Source organism: Andrographis paniculata, unplaced genomic scaffold (genome assembly GCF_009805555.1).
Source record: "Andrographis paniculata isolate CXL003 unplaced genomic scaffold, ASM980555v1 Contig46END, whole genome shotgun sequence".
NCBI lineage: Eukaryota > Viridiplantae > Streptophyta > Magnoliopsida > Lamiales > Acanthaceae > Andrographis > Andrographis paniculata.
The window spans coordinates 1,546,435-1,568,184 of record NW_026137580.1 but is presented as its reverse complement, the minus strand read 5'-3'; the positions used below and the strand labels follow the sequence as shown (position 1 = coordinate 1,568,184).

Sequence of the window (21,750 nt, the reverse complement as noted above, 5' to 3'; positions counted from 1 at the left end):
GATGACAACAAAGTTGAATAGTTAATTTCTCAGATTAGGCATCTAATTACTTATTGTAGGTAGTAATTGTTTTGAATTGAGCTTCTTTAAGTTAGACAATCATTCCTATAGGTGTACATAAGTTTATTATCTTGGGTAGTTAACTGGACATACTATAGTTATGACACTTTAAGAAAATATTAATTGTATTGTTATAATTATAATCAATTTATTGATAATCTAATAAAATCAATTTCATTAAATCAATGATAAAATATGAGTATAATAGTTAAATAATCATTTGAGTACACTTCCATTGATTGATAGTTCTCCATTAAATAAATTGCTTTGTTATTTTAATTTCTTAGATTATAATAAAATCCTTCATTTTTATTTACTGTATCAGATATAAGAGAGTAAATTACACTATTTTTTTTTTTTTTTATGGAGACGATCTCCTATATTGTATTATATTATCACAGAGTAGGTAAATTATTTGATTTACCTTGCAACGGGATAGATATGTACTAATAAAAAATAATTACAGTGCAATACAAATAACTATAAATTTAGATTACAATAATTAATTAGTGTAATTAAGATTAAAATAATTATAAATTAAAAAATTTAAGTATATAATATTTTTTAAAAAAATATAAGTAAAGTATGAGACGTGAGACACAGACTAAAACGACATCATACACATGATATATGAGACAAATAGATTAGCATAATATCCTAATTCCGAAAACCTACTATAGACACACATATATATATATATATGTATATGTATATATAGAGAGAGAGAGAGGAAGAGAGAGAGGAAGAGAGGGAGAGTAGTTAATATAACCAGACACCAAAACTTCTTTTGAATGAAGAAAAAGAAACCCCAAATGCCATTAATCTATCTATATATGTACAAGTATATATGATGGTGGCGCAGGTGATGATCAAACCACACACACTACCCAGTAGTCCTTCCATTTCACGTCAATATATATATATATATATATATATATGAGATCCAATCCCTCCTCCTTCAGACACTATAAATACCTATCACATTATCTTCCCTACCACCATTTCCATCGACATTAATCCACTCCCACTTCCACTCACAAAAATGAACATATATCATCCTCCCTACCCTTAATTAATTATGTAGATCCTAAACTTTACACATGCATAAACCTCCAAGAAATTGCTCTCTGATCTCCTCCTCTTTCGTGGGCTTTCATGGGGGATAAAAACTTCACCTTGCCACCCGGTTTCCGATTCTACCCGACCGACGAAGAGCTCGTTGTCCACTTCCTACATCGTAAGGCTAATCTCTTGCCTTTCCATCCAGACATCATTCCAGATCTTGATCTTTACCCATACGATCCCTGGGACTTAAGTGGTAAGTAAAACACAAATGTATTAATTGCATACAATTATATATATTTGATCAATAATCATTACATGCACGTAGGCAAAGCCATGGAGGAAGGGAAAATATGGTACTTCTATAGCAGGAGGACACAAAATAGGGTCGCGGGGAGCGGATACTGGCAGCCTATAGGGGTCGAGGAACAAATATGTTCGAGTAGCGAACAAAAGGTAATCGGCGTAAAGAAGCATTCTGCCTTTTACTTAGGTGAGCCACCGCACGGTGTGAAGAGCGATTGGATAATGCAAGAGTATAGACTCCCGGATTCGTGTTCATCATCCTCCCGATCATCGCGAAAAAGAAGTTCCAAGAAGGTATGTTCATGCATCATTAATCAATATATCTAATTAGCAACAAATCGAATGGGGTATCTTGTTACAATGTGTGTTTGTTTCATTGATATTTTTAGTAATTAGTGCCCAAAAAAGTTTAATTTAATTGGGATTGAGATATCATGGGTGTGTTTCTTTTTATTACCTTGGGAAAAAAAAAAAATTTGAATTTGGTATTAAAATAATGTTTGATGGCGAGTTTGTAAGAAAAAAAAAATATTTTTATTTTTTTTTAGGGAACGTCAGGGACCAAATAGTAAAAAACTGGTTGGTTTTTGGTAAAAAAAAAAAAACACACCCATTGTGTTTGTATATATATATATTGAAAATTGTATTTGTTGTAGGATTATAGTAGATGGGTTGTTTGTCGAGTGTACGAGAGCAACAACAACGGGGACAATGGCGACGACGGGAAAGAGCTTTCAAGCTTGGATGAAGTGTTCCTATCACTCGACGATCTTGATGAGATTAGCTTCCCAAATTAAGTGAATTATTCATAAAACATTAGGGTTCAGAAGAAGAAATATAATAAGAAGTATATCTAGGGTTTAGGTATGCATGTTGTGATCCTAAAGTGTAGAATGTCCCCAACTTTTTGCTTAATTCAATATATATATATATATATATTATACATATGTATCGATAGCTAGAATATATATATATGTATGTATGTATGCAATTAATCAAGCTAATTTCATTTTTCGAATTAGAATCTTGAAAATCCATATTGGAATTTTGTGTATGAAGATACGAGGAGATCAAGAAAAGTGAATTAATGTTGCTTCAAATTTGATAAAAGAATTGAGGGCCCTAACCTAACGAGGATCTACGTGCCAAGAATGGCTCATAAGTGGAATGGAATGGTGGAATTAGGGTGTGTTTTTTCAGGGAGGTTTGGGAAAATTTGAATTTTGTTTTTATTTGAATTTTGGGATGAGTTTGAATTTTATTGTTTCTTTTGTGTTTGATTTTGACTAAGATTTGGGGAGTTTTTATGTATATTGATATGATGCATAATTAATAAAATAATATAAATGTGTATTAAATTTAATTGATAAAATTTATATTGTATGATTTGATTATGAATTTATATTATATCCAATATATATATTTAAATTTTTATTTATTTGTATTATAGAAAATTTTATTCTCTACAAAATAATATATATTGTATATACTTTTTTAACTCATAATAATTATCAATATTAAATAAATGAAATATTCGAATTATATTTATATTTTAAATAAAATAATAATAAAGTGCAGCTTATCTGCTGCACTGCGGGTCTTTTATGCTGCACTGTAGCGATTTGCAAGTGTTTCGATTTGACGTCCGAATTACTGTGTACAGTAATTGCACAGTGATTTGGCCTAACAGGCTTGGAGAAACATAGAAATTCACTAGAAATATATATACAATATATATAATATCATATATATATGGTTTCTTGGGTTTTATTCATAGATGGATGGGGTTATGATTGCTGATTGGCATTTTGGTGTTTGGTACTAGTCGTTTTGTGTCAGTCACAACAAATGTAACCAAAGCTAGCTTTGGTGGCCAACATTTTCTACTACTCATTGGTGGATGCTTAGGTAAGCATTCAGTCACTTGTGACGGTGCAATCACATCCAACTCTTCCCTAGCTACGAAAAAACATCATACATACATATGTCATATCATACATTGTGTATTCCATTTTTGTTGAAAAATTATTTTGTAAGTTGAAAAGTAATTAAAATGATTATATGTATTTTAAGAGCCAATTTGTTTAGGAATATATCTAAATGTATTTTAATTCATGAGGAATATGAGAAAAAATATGTTATATATTAAAAAAAAAAAAATAGCATATTACACCTCAGCAACATGTGATATTTTTTCTTCTGCATTTTTCATCTATCATTTATCCTATCTAACAAATTTGATATCAAATCGCTAAAACAATGTTCAATTCTACAGTACCCACTATGTTTGAGTATTATATTCCGTAAAGTTTCAATATTTGAAGGAGATAATTAGAATGATTATAGTTGTAAAATGCAAAATTTATTTATTTCACAGGATCTCAGCAAAAATAGTGCAAAAACTATAAGAAAAAAAATTGCACTGCACTTCGCTATATCAAGCAAGAAGTTGGTAAGAGAATTTATCAAGCGAATTTTCAATAAAAGAAAGAAAAATATGCATGGAAAATGTTGAAGGAGGAGTTTCATAGCAATGAACGAGTTATCTCTGAAGGCCTTCAATCTCTATAAAAGGATTTCAACAACTTGGCGATGAAAGAGAGTGAAAGTGTGAATAAGTTTTTTAAAACAGTCGTTGATATTGTAAATCACATTGAAAGTCTGAAAGACACCGTCCAACCAAGAAGGTAATCGAGAAGATTCTCAAAAGTTTACCTCCAAACTTTGACCATTGTGTTGCTGCCATAGAAGAATTCAAAAATTTGTCCAAAATGTCACTTGAAAAGTTGATGTCCTCGCTTCGGGTTCACGAACATAGGATTCACTGAGCACAAAATCAGTCGCTTGAACAGGTAGATTTTCATTAATTTATTTATTAAAAATAAAAATATTAATTTTTTTTTAATAAATACTTTCTTTGTTCCATTTGAAAAGAGATTTTTAGAATTTTGTAATACTTCCTCTGTCCGGCTCTAAGGTATCATTTATTTTTTAATATTAAAAATATTATTATATTTGTATAATTTTTTTTTTCCACAAATGTTAGCATAAAAATATTTTATATTTTCCCTTAATTTGTATTACATTTTTATATAATAATTAATATTCAAATATCAACTGCAAATAATAAATGCAATATTTTGATATTTATTAGTTAGTGAAATAATGTAAGATATTTTGATATTTTTGTATTGCAATAATACGTTTATAATATAAAAATTAAGGATTAAAAAAAATAATTCAAGAGACAGAAAGTCCTATTGAATTGATCGTTTCGTGAAGAAGCTTGAGTTCATTCATAAATATAACAAACTAAAGTGTATGTTCATATTCAGCCTTTTTAGCACCAAACGAACTTGAACTCAAATAAACCAAATCCAGTTGAATTCGTGAACAATTAGTTTGTTTTACTGTTGTAGCAATCATTGGGATGCAACGGCAGATCTAAAGAGGAACTTGAGGGGCACCGACGAAAGATCACATGGTTTGCTTGCTTGCTGTTAAACTGCTGTAAATTCGCGTCCATGTTTAGATTTTTGAAAATTCTAATCCATTGTTAGGTTATAGGTCTGCGTGGTCTCGACTCGAGTGGGGACGATCCTGCTCGCACGCTACCTGTTCGATCAAAGTCCTCAATCATTTGGAGAAAACAATAACCAATGGTGTTTGCCTCTCTCAACTACTTTGACATCTTATTTATTTCGATTTCTGATCTTACGTACAGTTGCACCTCTTCTAATACCAACATATTGTATGATTTTGAACCTAATTAATTTCATGTCTACTTATTTTCAAAGATCTCTGCAACTTACAGGATCTTCGCTCTGTACTGTACTGTACATACATTTTTGTTAAGTGTTCATAGTTAGAGCAGCTAACCAGTTGGAGCTTGCATTTGTACAGAACAATGGCCGAAAACTTGTCTTCACCACGCCTGCGTATAACCTCCGGCGACACGCTGTCGATACGGATACTGCTGATGTTGTAATTGTTGTCCATTTCCTAATCCCGTCCACCTCGCCATTCCCATTCCCATTCCGTCTCTTGGATATTGTTGCGCTGGTGGCTGAATCCAATGTGGCTGCTGGTCTAATAAAAATCTTTGGTTTTTGTCGGGCATGTGCGTCGTCGTTTGTGGAACTATGGCAAGAGAAGCAGCAAAAGGGTCGGCGTTATATGGCAGGCCGACATTGCCAGGTAGCGGCGCAGGCAGAGCTGAAGGAGTCGTAGGCGCCGTGCCATCAAGCATGAATGGATTGAATGATGCCTTGTGGTTATTCAGTGAGGTCTTCTCCCAATTGCTCGGCGTGTTGTTGTCGAAGGTTTCCCATTGTGTGGTCGATGAATCGCTGAAGGCTTCCCATTGGGGGACGGTGATCATACTTGTTGGAGTAGTTGTGGTTGCGGCTGGAGGATTCCCGTCGTATAAAACCAACGCCATCTTATTCCCGGGATCTTGATTATCGCACGGCGAATCCTCGCTCAGGTCGAGCAAATCGCCTACCTCTTGAGTCTTTATCATCTCTTTGCTTACTTCGTTGGTGTTATCTGGTCGTTCTATATATACATTCACCGGCGACAATGCCTTGATTACACGCTCGTCGTCTGGCTCCGCGCCTGTCTTGTTGCTGCGCAGAAGTTTAGACTTTTCGTGGATGAAGTCGTACATCGTGTCGAGCTTCGCCTTGGGGATCTTCTCCACGACCGGGTACTTGGAAGCGCCCATGATTCGGTTACTCTTGCACCAGTAGTAGAACGTGTCGAGCTCGTCGTACTGCTGCGAAACTTGGAAGAAGATCCTATGAACTTGAACCATGTCCAACACTTCGAGCTGCATGAACCGGTCGATCAAGGTCGCGATGACTTCGGTCATGTCGTAGAATATGTTGAAGCTCTCCGTCACTATCGGTTGCAGCGCAACGATAACAAACTTGTTGCGCTTCGCCGCACCTATAAATTCAAATTATTTATTTAAACTTAACATTTTAGGTGAGATGATAATTTAATTGACAGATTCGTTACCAGTGGGCTTGCATGCGAGAAACTTCTCGAGAAGCCGCATGAGGCGATGCACCCTGGCGAATACGGCGTCGTTGCTCATATCGTGCACGGGATTCGTTGTCGAGACGGCGGCAGAGGCGGTCTCGGCCTGGTGCTGCATTATTCTGAAGTCGAGGTGGTCGTCGACGTACTGGGCGAAGGTGCGGACGAAGGCGGAGAAGTCCCAGGAGTCGGCCTTGGAGGTGGCGTCGCGGAAGGTGGACATGTTGAGGAAGCGGGAGCCGTGGCGGGAGGCGGAGAAGAGCTCGTGGCGGTAGCAATGGTGGGCGTCGTTGATGAGGCGGTGGACGAGGAGGAGGGTCTTGAGCGCCACCGCCCAGTTCCTGGTCTTGCTGAGGCGGTGGCCGATCTTGGCGACGCAGGCGGCGACGAGGGGGCGGGAGAAGGCAATGAGGCGGATGATCTCCCGCACGTGCCGCTCGTGCGGGGGCCGCTCGTCGTGGCTGGTGGCCTTGATGACGGCGATCTCCAGGTCCGACACGCTGTTGCTGCCGGCGACCAGCGCCATTCCGATGCTCGTCTGGTCCTTCACCAGCCCGATGGCCTTTCGCATCTTGCTTGGCCCCATCGAAGATCGATCAGGGAGAATTAATGAATTATTGGATTCTAATAATTAATTGGATTGAATGATGATATTGGTGTGTTTGTTGTCGTCGGTGATCTGATTTGATCGACGCAGGGTGTTTCTGCGGAAGTTTCTGAGCTAGAATGAAGGGCATCCGTTGGAAGTCAATGGGCAGCCAGGCCAGGAGGACGTTTCCTCCGCCAACACAGACAGATAGACAGGTTTACTAAAGTCGCGTTTTTAAATGTGGAACAGCTGTCGCTTTTCTAAAATCGCGTTTGCAGCACTCTCTTTTTTTCCTTTTTTTTTTTGTTTTATATTATAATACTCCCTGTGTCCTCCAATAAAAAGTAACATTTATTTTTTTATTTAAATTTTTTAATATTCGTATTATATTATGTTGTAGTAAAAAGTTTTTTATTAATATTGTGTGATACAAAGGTTGTGACATTTGTGTAATATATTGTAAATTATATTTTAAGTTGGAAGGATATTTATTATGTTAAGTAGGTAGTACGGTTACTAAATTAAATTAAGAAATGGTATCCTTGTTTTGGAACCGAAAAAAATGAAAAAATAGAATCCTTCGGAGGGAATATATATGTATAAGAGATCGATATGGAGTTCACTTCATCATTTTTTTTTATCATTTTCTTTATTTTTTTAATAAAATAAATATGTATTAAATATTATTAAGTATATCATAATTAATAAAATTATAATTACTACATTTTTAAAGATAAAAATTGATTTAATTTTATGATTAAAAAAAAGTATAATATAATTTTATGTCCATTTATACCTCTAACTAAGGGTGATGAAAATTTAATAATTTTGAAATATAATTTTTATTATTTTTAAAATTAATAATAATTATATTGCTAATCAATAAAAATAATTATTGAATATAATATTTATTGAAAAACTATTTTATATCTTAGATTGAAAGAAAAGAAAATAAAATAAAATAGTAAATAATTATAACATTACAAGATAGATTTCATCTATTCATTATTATTTTGACGACAAAAATCTAGTATATCATTAATACAAGAGTTTATTAATACTTTTATATATTACGTTTTTATTTTTATAGTACCAACTTTATTTTCATGGGCACGACCAAAAAATCGTGGCATAATAAATTTTGTATCAATTATTAATTTACCATAAGAATATTTGTATCTTTTTACCGGATATTATCAATATAGTAAATTTAATACTATTGCAATAGATTAGCACACTAGTTATTATTATTATTATGTTTAGGATATTTTGTATATAAATGTTTAGGATATTTTGGATAAATTTTTGTTTATATGCATATTTTTTTTTAAGATTTTGCTTAGACAATAATTTTGAAAATTTTTTTTACACTGTTTAAATTTATTTAAAAAGATTATTAATTATCATACTATATTCTATTTTCGTCTCAAACAAAAATAAAGCTTTTTGTTTAAACACAACAATATAGGTGATATAAATTAATTATTTAGATAATAGGGATTAGTTATTTAATAATTAAAAAAATTAAAATATGATGTTTAAATATTTTTAAATATCTCATTAATATATATACAATATATAATTATTATCATAAATTAGTTTTTTAAAAAATTGTTATTGGTAAATAAAAATATTTGTTAATTGAAAATAGATGAAGATAAAGGAGTCTTAATAGGTTAAAATTTTAATTAAATTGATTTATATTTGTTAAGTATGTTTAATATTGATAAATTTATTAAAAAATCATCTTTTTATGAAACAAACAAAAAAAAAATGAGCATTTATGATGGGACAATATTATTATTTTTTATTTAAACTTTTTTTAAAAACTTAAAACTCTCAAAAATATTTTTATAGAATAAAATCTTAATACTATTTATTAGTAATTTTTTTTAAGAAAAAGTTATAATAAATATTTATTAATTATTAAAAAATAAAACTTCAAAAATACAAAAATCCTATTTGTATAGTGAAAAAAGCTTTTTGTTTAAAGCATTTTCTATTCGGTAAACTATTTGATCTTATTTATTATTTTAGAACTTAAGTGGATTATGTTTGAAAATAGTCTCGTAAGTAAAATAAAAATAAAAAAATTTCTACAAGGACCCTTTGGTGTTAAAAATTGCCACGATGGTCCGCCGATCCTGACGTGGTGGTGACACCGTTGACATGTCATCACCGCATCTATACCATATCAACTACACGTAAATTTTCTTCTTTTCAATTTTTATTAGATGTGTACAATAGCTCTAGTTTGCTTGCTCACTAAATCTTCACATTTCACATCCAACTTTCTATTTTTTCCAAAAGATTCTTAATTTATTTCTTGATTACTCAAAAATGGACTTTAAGGGTGTATTTGTTTGGGGGATTGGATTGGATTTATACTATTCATCTAATTTTTTTCTCCCAAAAAATATCAAATCAAACACATATTTTTCATTTTTTATATTATACTAAAAATTAATTTTACATTCAAAACATCACATCAGCACTTATTTATATCACATCATACAACTATTCAAATTCAAATTTTTACTATTCAAATCCCAATTCAAAATCCAAACCCCCAAACAAACACACCCTAACCAAGTTTTCATCATATTCCATCTTGGGCCGAATTGGGGCCGTTTGGGCGGACCGATTCACTCCTCCGAATTAGGCTGGTAATCTCATGTGGAGACTCAAAATATTTGAAATTACCAAATAAAATAGAAAAAAATAATTTTCTTACAACAATAACATATATTATTTTTATTTGAATTTATGAAAAAAGTGTAACTAAGTAATTTATTAAATTCAAAATTTCTATCTATATAAAAGTTTTTTAAATTTTAAAAACAAAAAATGAATATATTTCTTTTAATGATTGTTGATCAACTCATGTAGTCCTTTCAAATTTCCAATTCCATCGTAATTGAGAAAGTTGGCATTGAAGGAGTACCATTTCCATCCAACGGTCAGAATTATCAGTTGGCGACGGACAAGATTAAACGTTGATGGAGTCAACAATATGCTCGCAAATAAATATCCGAAAGCGGAAATTCCTCCGGCACTTCTGTACTGCGATCCTCCAAGACTACCCAGGGGGGTTTGTGGAAATCCCTTGCTCTCATCTCTCCTTCAGGTGCAATTCAGTTTTGAAGGGTTTTTTAATTGCGCTTGCTAATGAAATTTATGTAGCCAATAGATCTGAATTGAATTCTGTAAGATGCTTTTTTTTCTAAAAAAATAGCTTTTCTATTTTTTTATTTTTTTCAAAAATCGATTGTTCGGTGCTATAGGTGATTTGCGGATTTTCGGAGAATTTGGTAGAGGATGTTTGAGTTTATAATGATTGAGTTCGGAGAAGCAGTTATGGAAGTGGTATACGAGCATATTAAAATGATTTTTTGTGATCGCGGTACATGTGTTTTCAATCATGAAACCTTTCCGGTAGAATATCGAAAAGCAGGAGATGATATTGAGATGCTGGAAGAATTTTTATGATATGCTTGAAGATAGATAAGCAACTTGGTGCGACTGTCTTGTCAAGTTTCAATTACACACTTTTGTCACAAATTTAGGGTTTATCAAGTTTAAAACCATATCTTGGCTTTGAAAATACTTTTTTTATATATTTTGGAATAAAATGATTATCTTCTGAAGTTGAATGCTAATTTCTCTGTTTTTCCATTTTCATGTTTTGTTAAACAAGCACCTGTTTCTTCCGGAGAGAAACAAGAAAAATGTCTTTAGCAAACAAATGTAGTTTTAATTATTTGATAATGGTAATATGCTTCATTGTTATCATATTGGGGGATACTGATTCTACAATTTAGAAGATGAACACCTTGATATTTCTGCGAAGCAAGAATTCATATGTTATTACTTTCAAAGTGCTAATGCAAAATCTAATTCCGGAAAGAAAGAATCAATCTTGCAATGCCTTTTGTTCCCTAGTGAATATTAGATTTGGAAAATCATCCTAGGTTCCTGATATGTGCTCGGACTATGTTGGGGTTAGCCGTTATGGCTTGACATGATTTTCCTTTTGTTGCGTAGATCCAGTTACTTCATTGTGCTTCTTTCCCTTTCCCAATTCATTCTTTTGTGCTTTTAGGAAGAAAATTAGTCTGAAATATGTCTGATGATTCCGAGTACCGATGCTTCATTGGTGGCTTATCATGGTCAACATCTGATCGGGGTCTGAAAGATGCTTTTGAGAAGTTTGGGCATCTTCTTGAGGCGAAGGTAACATGTTAATTTATTGCATTACATTTCTTACTTTTAAGTATTTAGCGTTCGCTGAAGGGAGTGTCAGATGCATTAGGGCTTTAACTACATCTGTAACTCATTCAGCATCATCTTTTTGTGATTTCTTATTATATATATATATATCATTTCAATTATGATGTGCACATTCTTGTGGTGAATGATTGTGATGCCATCCATTAGCACCTATATTCACTGGATAATCAAATGCTGCAACCCTGCCAACCCTCTCCCCCTTCCCATTTCCATATACAATATAAAAAGAAATAATTTAGCTTAATTTGCACTATCAGTTAGTCATTTTATTGCCAAGATTTAAAAGTTGATTTGTTACGAAGATATACAAGCATAGCTTCACACCATGAAAGCAGTTTAACATCTTCAATCTAGGTGGTCATCGACAAGGTCTCTGGGCGCTCTCGTGGATTTGGCTTTGTCACCTATGATGAAAAGGAAGCAATGGAAGAGGCTATTGAAGCCATGAATGGGATTGACTTAGATGGCCGTACGATAACTGTTGACAAAGCACAGCCTAACCAAAGTTCTGGCAGGGACTATGATAATGAACGTCCACGAGACCGTGATCGAGGGCGTGATCGTCCCCGAGGTAATGATTATGGAGGTGGGAGGGGATCTGGTGGAGGAGAGTGTTTTAAGTGTGGCAAACCGGGACACTTTGCTAGAGAATGTCCTAGTGAGGGTTCTAGAGGTGGTAAATATGGAGGCAGGGATAATCAATATGGTGGCAGAGGTGGTGGTCGTTTTGGCCCAGATCGAAGTGGGGATCGATTTGGAGGAGGACGTAATAGAGATGATGGTGGTCGTGGAGGTGGTGATCGATACAATCGTGATCGTGCAGGACCATATGACCGCCGGGGTTCTTCTGGCTTTCGATCTGGGTAATATGCTCCTGGTTCGTGATATGAAATAATTTGATACTCCCTTTGTCATTCAAATTTATTTTCTCTTTCATTTTTTTTTGTTGTCATCCAAATTTATTTTCATTTTCATTTTTTTTTTTGTTGTCATCCAAACTTATTCTTGTTTCCCTTTTTAGTAAAATAAATACCATTTTTTTTATTATTTTTTTTTACCATAAAAAGAAAAGGTTTTTATTTTTACCCACTTTTTTAAAAACTTGTGCTCGGTCAAATGGGCATAAGTTTACATGACGGAGGGAATAATATCTTCTCATGCTTTTATAGAGCCTTATGTTCTCATTTTATACTTGTGACAGCTGAAGTCGAGGCCCTTAGACTGGGGATGCAGTTATGGTGGAGTCCTTTCATGTCATCTCCTAAAACCGTTCGTACTTGTGAAATTGTGAAACCAGATTAATATCTACTAAATTGTGTCCCTGAAATGATCGCTGGTTTTGTTCATTGGGGTCCTTTTACTGCGTGATGTGCAACTCGAATCTGGTCTTGCGCTTTTGAATGATAATATGCTGCTGGTTGTCTGCTTGCTTGATTAACCTATGCTAAATGCTGCTGGAATTATATAATTGCTCTCACGGGAGTACGGTATGTGACTGTGTATGGAGAATTGTACGGTTCCTGGATTGATGTGAAAATGTGGAGTTGCTGATTGTAACGCACGACTAATCCTCGGTTATGGTTGTGCCACGAAACTTAGAGGCCATTGTAGAAGCCATAACCCTTTCTTCTAAACTCTTCTTTAGTTAAAAGGGATTTCACCGGGTAATTTTTATTATTATTATGGTTTTATTCATCTTGGATTAGATGTCTTAGAGCAAGATCATAATATTTATTAATGTCAGGCATTAATTTTGCTAAACTTTTGGCAGGGTGCCTGGTTAATAAGTGGCGTGTTTGGGGAGTTGGTTGATGGTTGGTCCGGTCCGGTTGCATTTGCTAATTGAGTTCCATTTAAACATAAATATAGTTGAAAAAGAAAAGCTTTTTGGTTGTGAAAGACAGTCTGCAAGTTCTTGGGTAAGGGGAGTAAAGCAACTGCCATGGTCCGTCGGTCAGTCAGTCATGTCTGGTGTTGTCTTGTTTGGAGGGACGGAGGGAGGCCTTTTCTTGTTGTGTTTCTGTTGAGTTGACTCGACTCAACGCTTTCTTTTATCGCCTGAGCTCATCCTCATCCTCATCCACATCATGTGTGTTTCGTTTCTTACTCTACTTACTCTCATATCATGTTGGCCTTCATATCTTGGAGAGAGATCGATGGAGAAGGCTGGCTACACAGGTACGCAAAATTGTGCTGATTGTGTTCTCTGTTGTTGGCTTACTATGCTATGGCAAGAGTATAATTTGTTTTCTATTTTGCTACTGCTTCATTTTTGCTCAACTAAGCCTTTAAATTGGATATATTTTGCATTTTAGGGGATCTTCATGCTAGATTGATTGTGTTAATAGATTGATTGTCTCTGTTAGTTTTCATTATTTGGTGATATGGTTCACTTTTTTTTAGGTACGAGTTTATTATACTCCTGCTCTTTGTGATTTTGTGCTTATTTTTTTTCAGTATATATTTATGTTATCATTTCTCGTGTTTTTATTTCGAGAGACTAGTCAGTAATACATGCATTGGAAGGGAAGTTGGCAGGGATAGTATTTCTAAATGGCCAATTCAGAAATAAATGCTTAAACAGGCTAAACAGTGCAAATGTGATTAATTGTTAGCCTTATCTGCATCAATATATATATATAGCTGTTTACATCCGAGTCGACCCAAATTTTAAGTGTTCGTTAACGTTTGCGAACAAGACTCGTGTTCGTTTGTTAAGCTTTCGAGCTCGTTCGTAGTGTTCAAGCTCGGCTCGTTAAGAATTTTTGTTGTTTGAGTTCGTGTTTGTGTTCGAGTTCGATTAAGCTCGTTTGAACTCGTTTGTCGTATTTTTTAAAATTTATATATAAATTATAAAGAAAATTTAAAATTATTTTATTTATATATTTTAAATTAATGTTTTATTTATTTATAAATTATAATTTTATATGTATATATAATATTTATAATAAATATATTATTTAAACGAACGTTCGCGAAGAAATATCGGGCTCGTTCGTTAACCAAACAAGTCTGTTTATGTTGTTCGGCTCGTTAATGTTTGTGAATGAGTTTTAACCGAACGGAGCTGAGTTCACGAACGGCTAGGTTCGTCTAATAGCTATATATATATATATATATACACACATATAGATGCTTTCATTATCATCCTGATTGGATCAGTACAATATATATTAATATAATATATACATTTTGATAGCATATTAGATAAATACATGTAGTACGGAAGTGAACAATAACACAATAAATATATTTCTTCCTTCCTTCGACAAATTATTTATTTTTTTATTTTGGTCTGTTTCATAACAAAATATTAATTTCAATTTATAATATATTACACAAATATTATTACTTTATATCACATAATACTAATAAATTATTTTTAATTATTTTTATTTTATTCTTAGTATATTTTAATATAATATTAATATTTCTAAAACTTCTTTTAAAAAGGATACGGATATGGAGTTATTTTATTCCTAGTATATTTTAATATAATATTAATATTTCTAAAATTTCTTTTTAAAAGAATACGGATATGGAGTATTATACAACGCAGTATATAATTCACATTGCAAATGTTAATCAATGTATAGTATATCACAATATATTATTTTTACATAATATATAATCCACCTAATATACATTTCTATATAACATATAACATATTATTTGTCCGGTAATGAAATGTTAATTGTTTAACTTAGTATGTTAATTTTTTCATGTGGTATGGTATATCTTGTGATGACATGTTAGTGTGCTAAATTTATCAAATTAGTATCGCATTTATTTGATTTAATCAGCATTATAAGTACTAATATATATATATATATATATATTGTTGTAGAAATAGTCAAATAAAATTTTTGGACGAATTTTGGGAAAACTAATTGGATTTGGTATTAAAATAATATTTTCTAAAAAATATTTTGTTTCAAGAAAGAAAAAATTTACTTTCATCCATCCCATTTAAAATGACTTATATCATTTGGACACCTTATTTCTAGTAAATGTGGTTTAATACATTAATAATAATGAGTTATAATTAAGATAAATCTATTTTATAAAAAAATATAAGTTTAAAATGTAGTAAAAGTATTTGTTGATCAAAGAGAAAGATAAAAATGAAGAAATTTTGAATGAATCTTATTAAGATTTATTAACATATATTTAAATGTAATAAATTTTACCAAAAATATAAACTGTGTTAATTGAAGTGAGAAAAAAAAAGAAAAAAAGAAATGAAGACAATTAAAATAAAAGCAAGTATTTAAAAAAAATAATGTAGAATTCAAATAATAAAATTTGAATATAAAGTAAGCATGTGATGCGCGGATTCTAGTAAAGGCAATGGTTGCAAGTGCCATACTGATTTTATCACACAATAAGAAATTTTTTTATAATTAAATAATTATATCACCACTAAAAATATCATTGTTATCCAAAAATATTTTAATGAATTATTTAAAATTTAAACTGTCATGAGTGTTCGTATAATTAAAATTCAATCCAATGAAAATAATTAATTTATATATTAAATATATATAATAGTATTATAATATTATTTTATATATCATTAATAATAATTTATTTTTATAAATATTAATATTATTATTTTAATATATATTTTTTAATAATATATCCATCATTAAAAAAAAATTTCTAGATCCGCCTCTGTGGCTATAGTATTTGTAAAAGGTATACAGAAGTGGTATGCACGAGGAAGGAGGCAATTAGAGGGATGGAAAATGTTGCGGAGAACTACATCATCATAATTTTCATTATATCATATACTGCCAAAATCATGGAAAAATAGTTTCATTGAGTTTGGACATAGTTTTTATTGTAAAGTGTATTTCTTATTTTTTATAATACGAGAGTGTTTAAAATATGCTGAGATTTAAAAAAAAGATTAAAAATTTTGATTTTACAGGTACTCTGATACTTTCCAATTTCATTTCTAAAATTTTAATTTTACTTTTATAAAAAAAAAATAATATTATATCTACTATAAAAAAAATTTAAAATTACATATATACTTGATCCAAATTAAAATTTTCGTATTTTATTAAAAAAATATTATAATAAAATAATTAATAAGTTAAACTCAAAAAATATTTTTAATATAATTATATTATTATAAATTATTTTTTCATATTTATAGTTGATATATTATTAATATATTACCTCTGACTTACACCTAATACTAAAATAATTGAATTCAACTTTTCAAATAAATAGGTTAAGTTCGGTCGGGTCTCGAGTTTAGACGTACCTATTGTCATTCCTTTAAAATTATTGATATCTTTTCAATTTATATTAATAATAAATTAAAAGTTTAATTTATCAAAATAAATAAAATTCTTAAGAGGATAATTATGTCCTTTAAAATATAAAGAATTCAAATTTTTCAACTCATATAAAAAAAAAAAAAAATCAGAAATATAAATCCCACATAATTTTACCAACCAAACATAAAATTCCAAATCTCAAATATAATAAATCCCAAAAAATATAAATCCTACCTACAATTTCAATTCCACAAAAACAAAAAAAATCCATAAACCAAAGAGACTTGGTCGAATTACCATTTCTTCTTGATCGATTAATCAAATCCTGCAGTTTTTTTTTTTTTTTCAATTTTCAATTGAATTTGATGTTTTACCAATAAATATAATAATTTAATTCTTATTCTCAAAGATTTATTATATATATATACATTATTGTCATTTCTTATCAATTTTATTCTTGGTACTAAACTATCAATAAACACATGGATTTGCTAGCTTTATTTATTTGTTTATTTCAATTTTCTAACTATGAATCTTCCTATTTTTCCCAAGCACCAAATTCCCTAAAACGCCTACAAGAATACATCAAAACAGAAATTAGAAGATCACCATGAAACAAAAAAAGAAAAAACTACTTTCATGTTATTATAACACAACACAGCTCATTTAATCCAAATCCACGACAGAACAATTATGCTTTAAGCACTACTCTAAAGCTATTAAACTATCATAAGCTCGATCCAACTTGTTTACAGAGATAAACAAGCCGAGTTCAAGCTCGAAAATTATTTTTTCTATAAACAAGCTGAGCTCAAACCATTATTTTGGCTCGAATTCTTAATAAGCCGAGCCAAGCTTGCATAGATGATAAGTTCGAGTCGAGCTTGAATAACCGATATTCGAGCTTGCTCGGTCGTTTAAGAGCTCTAAGCACTAGAACAACACACTACACAAGAGACAACTTAGGGTGTGTTTGTTTGGGGGATTTGATTGGATTTATACTATTCATTTCATTTTTTTTCCCCCAAAACATCAAATCAAACACCTATTTTTTATTTTTTATATTATACTAAAAATCGATTTTACATTCAAAACATCACATCAACACCTATTTATATCACATCATACAACTATTCAAATTCAAAATTTGTACTATTCAAATCCCAACTTAAAATCCAAACCCCTAAACAAACACACCCTAAGGGATGAACTTGTAGTGCCATCTTCGAAGAATACATGCAAGCTTTAGCATTATTCATCTACTGTTCTTAATCAATCAATCGATCGATTGCCACTCCCAAGCACAGCCACAGTCACTCAATTCTGCTCTATTCTATTATTAGTTCAAAATCAAAATCGCATATTTATCCCGCGTAACGGTTTTGATTTTGAAGATGATCATCTGCATTACATTACAGACATACATACATACATACAACTATCTATTTCAATGTTACCACATAAGTGATTACAACTAATATACTATTTTATCCATCCCCATCATATATTTACGAAAAGGAAGATTAACTAACCCCATATAGTGAAGTAAACACGAACTTATGTGTTTAAAGTATGTGAATAATTCAGACTGGAATCAAGATACACATTTATAGAATTATAATATCTGAAACTCTGATTAAAGATTATAAATTTATCACACAATCAAGATTATAGACATAGATAGCAATTTCTTCCACCCAATCACAAGCTTGATCAAATTCAAAAATTCAAGACCATTAGAACTATTTCAAAAGTTTATTTCAGTTATTTTAAATGCACTCGGACAGCAGTAGATCACATTAAGCCATTTCATTTCATAAGAAATGGGACAAGTAGGGAAGCTAATCAACTTACCGATCAGGAAAGTTATTGATGATGTTCCGTGTTCTTGGACAAATTAGTCTCTGCTCCACGTGCAATACAGCAGTCTTAAATGTCTTCAACTAGAGACATGGCTGCAACATCTAGTTTATAATGGATAATCATTTCAATCAATATGACAGAACAACACTCATCCTTATGCATCAATGCTCCTATTTCCTTCTTTGAACAGTAATAAATAAAGTCAAAAAATCAAACTGGTCATCAAATCGGAAACTTCACCAGTTCAAGAACTAATGGTTGAATTGTTGCTTCAATCATATAAACTGAAGATGTCATAATTGCAATATAACTAATATATTGAATATTGTAAATAGCAAGCAAATAGCTATTTGTTTTATGAGTACAGGTAAAGTATTTTAATCACAAATCTAACAAGGAATATATCTCACAAAGTCGAAAACTATGATGGATTAAAAGGAAGTGAAATTTATATTCTTGGCACAGACCTAAAGTCAGTTCAGACATTGCGATCGCAACTTTTTCCAGTTGTAACAAGTTGGAAGGTTTTTCTAGAATTCAGTCATACGGGTCTAAAGTCTTAACAAATTGCTTTTAGGATTCAGCAGAGTTAAGAGAGTTCGATCAACCTCGCTTTCAAATCCTCACTTAAAATGATGCTAAATTTTCAAGATCGATTAATAAATACCATTGCTAATCTAACTAAGACACTTTCTGCAAAATTACTTTGTAAAACTATTATATCCTATAACTGGAAAGAAAATGACTGGAATTAGACAGATTCCAACCTTCAAACAAATGAAAATGGAAGAACAATCATCCAGTTACAGAAAAGTCAAAGAAGGGTAAAGGGGATCTATCATCTATATAACTAGAGTTATTGTTGCTAACCTGATTTTCATTACGGCTCCTTAGGTTTTGGTTGTTGACGCCAACTTTATTATGCGATTTCCCAAATGTGCAACAATGATCCAAGACCACTTCATCCCAACAAAATGTCTCCAAGAATTTCGACCAATGTAAAACTAAAGCTGATATCAGCTTCAGTTTTTCCTATAATATATACCATGGAGTTTTACTTAGGTTCTCACGAATAATGACCAATCTTATACCCAGATTTTCCGATTCAAGCGCACCTAATAGCAAAATCAGCGCTGTTCTTGTTGGAAAGAAAATAGATACCCTGCATATCAGAATCATATAAATCAACCAGCACTTAAGGAAAGTAAAAATCATTTCGCAGCGTAAAAAATCAAATCAAAATCAAAAGCGGCAACAACTACCCCTAAATTTATAGCGCGCACAATGATTTAGGCAAGGAATCACAAACAAACACAGAAATAATTACAAACAACATTACATTATATTAAGACACTAGATACCGTTCACTGCTTTGCGCAGATGATGATAAAGGAGTCCAAACATCAGACAAGTTAGATCTGGTAGAGAAATTCACAGTAAATAAGCAGGAACAGCAGACAGTTTCGAAACTGGAACTGTTAAGCGAAAAACAACAGAATGTCTAAGTGCCGGTCCAATTTAGCTAAACCAGTTCTCCATTGCTCTATCATTCTTTTCACCCATTTATATACAGAATTATCCGATGCATCAGCACTGTTCTTGATTGAAACCCCGCCTTAATCCCATCTCAAATATCGACGCACTCTACTGGTCAGCTGACTAGACAGACTGGGCCCCAGCTGATATCCATTTATTACGGCTTTTATCCCGCTTGTAAGTCAACCATTCGGAACGTAACCCCTCACCACTGTTCAGATTATAAACACCAATCGAACCATTTACTTGGCATGTCGCTTTCCTAAACCTCGTGCGCTTGTAACATAAAAGCTCCCGACCAAACCTAGAAAGCGCGACACTGCTCCCTTCATCCAGCTGCCATTTCTTCCTTCTCCCGTCCCGCTTGTACACAAGACCTTTCCTAAATCTATCAGAATCTGTAAACATTTCACAAAGTTCAAACACATCAGTATTGCTCCTACGACGGCTACCTTCAGAATCCCCAGCTCTCTCATCATTTAAAGGCCATTTCTTTTGCTCCCTATCTTGCTCGTAAGATAATAATCCAACATTCAATCTGCGAACATTGCTCGAACCATCAAATACATCACCAGAACCATTTACCAGGCATGCCTTCTTCTGCTTGTGACTGCAACTTAGAACTTCTATCCCAAATCCATCAAATTCAATATTCGAATTATTGGCACATGCCTCAAACTTCTTCACTCCTGAGCCAGATTTTTCATTCTCCAAATTGTTTGAACCCCTAGTCTTTGAAACACAGTTCAACAAACTATTCATAGTTCCCTGCAACTGATTCACCTGTGATGCAGTTTCAATTGTAGCAGAATTTGAATTGAAATTCTTATTATTTTGACCCAATGAATCCAACTCACTGTTTTCCAAATCCGCCAAATTCTCCGTCTCCTCATTCTTCTTCGATGCCTGACGGCTACATTGTGCATTCTTCTCAACCTTTGACAAATGCTTATTGACAGTCCTACTTTTCAGCCTACGCTCATTCGAACTCCTCCTGCAAACCCTAGACGAATTTTTGAGCGAATTAGGAACCCAGCAATCCACACAAACCCCATACCTATCCAACTCCGCCCCCGAATAGCGCCAAGGACTGTGATCGCCGTTACACCTAACGCAATCCTTGTGAATTTTGCGCCCGCACACGGTGCATTCACAAAGATCTCCCGAAGTCCCCGTCGCCTGAAAGCAATAAGAACAAGTCTCACCAGATTGAATAGCCTTGCGACATTTCTTGCAGAGGAGGACGATCCGCCAGACGCTTTCCAAGACTTGAGGGCGATCTTTAGGGCTGTCGCGGTCTGCGTGGCGGCCGCAGCAATGGCAATCGAACATATTGGGCAAGTCACGAGTCCTCTTCCTCGGTGGCGAGTTTGATGAGGCGATTGACGCGGGATTCGGTTCGGAGGAAAGGAGCTTCATTGAAGAAGGAGACGGTGAGACAGATATGATGGCGCTGGAGATTTTTCCCAAAAGGCTTTTCTTCTTCTTCTACTATTACAAAATTATAGAACAAAAGACTTATTTTTGTGATGTTTATATTACAATTTTATCAATTTAAAATTTTTTATTCTCATTGAAATTAAAATTTATTTGAGTTGAACCGGGTTAACTTGAACACGACCGTATTACATAGACAGCCAATTTCGTATTCATTTGGGGCATGTTCAATGTACATGTAAGGGTGTTATTTCTTTTTTTTTCCTTTATCGT

At 32.7% G+C, this 21,750-nt stretch overlaps 5 protein-coding genes across 8 annotated transcripts; 3 read left to right on the top strand and 2 right to left on the bottom strand.

Moving 5' to 3' along the window:
- The first annotated feature begins 1,074 nt into the window (after positions 1-1,074).
- On the top strand, positions 1,075-2,437 carry LOC127252625 (NAC domain-containing protein 104). The gene is made up of 3 exons (XM_051276890.1): positions 1,075-1,378; positions 1,451-1,722; positions 2,085-2,437. Exons 1-3 carry the CDS (start codon positions 1,216-1,218, stop codon positions 2,223-2,225), a joined length of 576 nt encoding a protein of 191 aa, XP_051132847.1. The 5' UTR covers positions 1,075-1,215; the 3' UTR covers positions 2,226-2,437.
- Positions 2,438-5,353: 2,916 nt separating this feature from the next.
- Positions 5,354-6,490, bottom strand: LOC127252370 (putative clathrin assembly protein At1g03050). Its single transcript, XM_051276525.1, has 2 exons — positions 6,451-6,490; positions 5,354-6,378 (listed from the first exon to the last, which is right to left on the bottom strand). The coding sequence occupies exons 1-2, from the start codon at positions 6,488-6,490 to the stop codon at positions 5,354-5,356; spliced, it is 1,065 nt and encodes a 354-aa protein (XP_051132482.1).
- On the top strand, positions 5,800-7,355 carry LOC127252343 (uncharacterized). Of its 2 annotated transcripts, none has more exons than XM_051276484.1 (2): positions 5,800-5,914; positions 6,442-7,355. In XM_051276484.1, exon 2 carries the CDS (start codon positions 6,497-6,499, stop codon positions 7,079-7,081), a length of 585 nt encoding a protein of 194 aa, XP_051132441.1. In that variant the 5' UTR covers positions 5,800-5,914; positions 6,442-6,496; the 3' UTR covers positions 7,082-7,355. The 2 variants fall into 2 exon arrangements, with proteins under 2 accessions (XP_051132441.1, XP_051132440.1); XM_051276483.1 differs by having other exon boundaries at positions 5,866-6,281.
- Positions 7,356-10,060: 2,705 nt separating this feature from the next.
- Positions 10,061-12,788, top strand: LOC127252597 (glycine-rich RNA-binding protein RZ1A-like). Of its 2 annotated transcripts, none has more exons than XM_051276839.1 (4): positions 10,061-10,187; positions 11,163-11,293; positions 11,705-12,227; positions 12,552-12,788. In XM_051276839.1, the coding sequence occupies exons 2-3, from the start codon at positions 11,183-11,185 to the stop codon at positions 12,215-12,217; spliced, it is 624 nt and encodes a 207-aa protein (XP_051132796.1). In that variant the 5' UTR covers positions 10,061-10,187; positions 11,163-11,182; the 3' UTR covers positions 12,218-12,227; positions 12,552-12,788. The 2 variants fall into 2 exon arrangements, with proteins under 2 accessions (XP_051132796.1, XP_051132795.1); XM_051276838.1 differs by having other exon boundaries at positions 10,062-10,187; positions 11,705-12,213.
- Positions 12,789-18,323: 5,535 nt separating this feature from the next.
- LOC127252719 (uncharacterized) lies at positions 18,324-21,532 on the bottom strand. 2 transcript variants are annotated; one of them, XM_051277020.1, is made up of 4 exons: positions 19,866-21,532; positions 19,620-19,666; positions 19,375-19,536; positions 18,325-18,605 (listed from the first exon to the last, which is right to left on the bottom strand). In XM_051277020.1, the coding sequence occupies exon 1, from the start codon at positions 21,457-21,459 to the stop codon at positions 20,164-20,166; it is 1,296 nt and encodes a 431-aa protein (XP_051132977.1). In that variant the 5' UTR covers positions 21,460-21,532; the 3' UTR covers positions 18,325-18,605; positions 19,375-19,536; positions 19,620-19,666; positions 19,866-20,163. The 2 variants fall into 2 exon arrangements, with proteins under 2 accessions (XP_051132976.1, XP_051132977.1); XM_051277019.1 differs by having other exon boundaries at positions 18,324-18,605; positions 19,375-19,666.
- Positions 21,533-21,750: the final 218 nt, after the last annotated feature.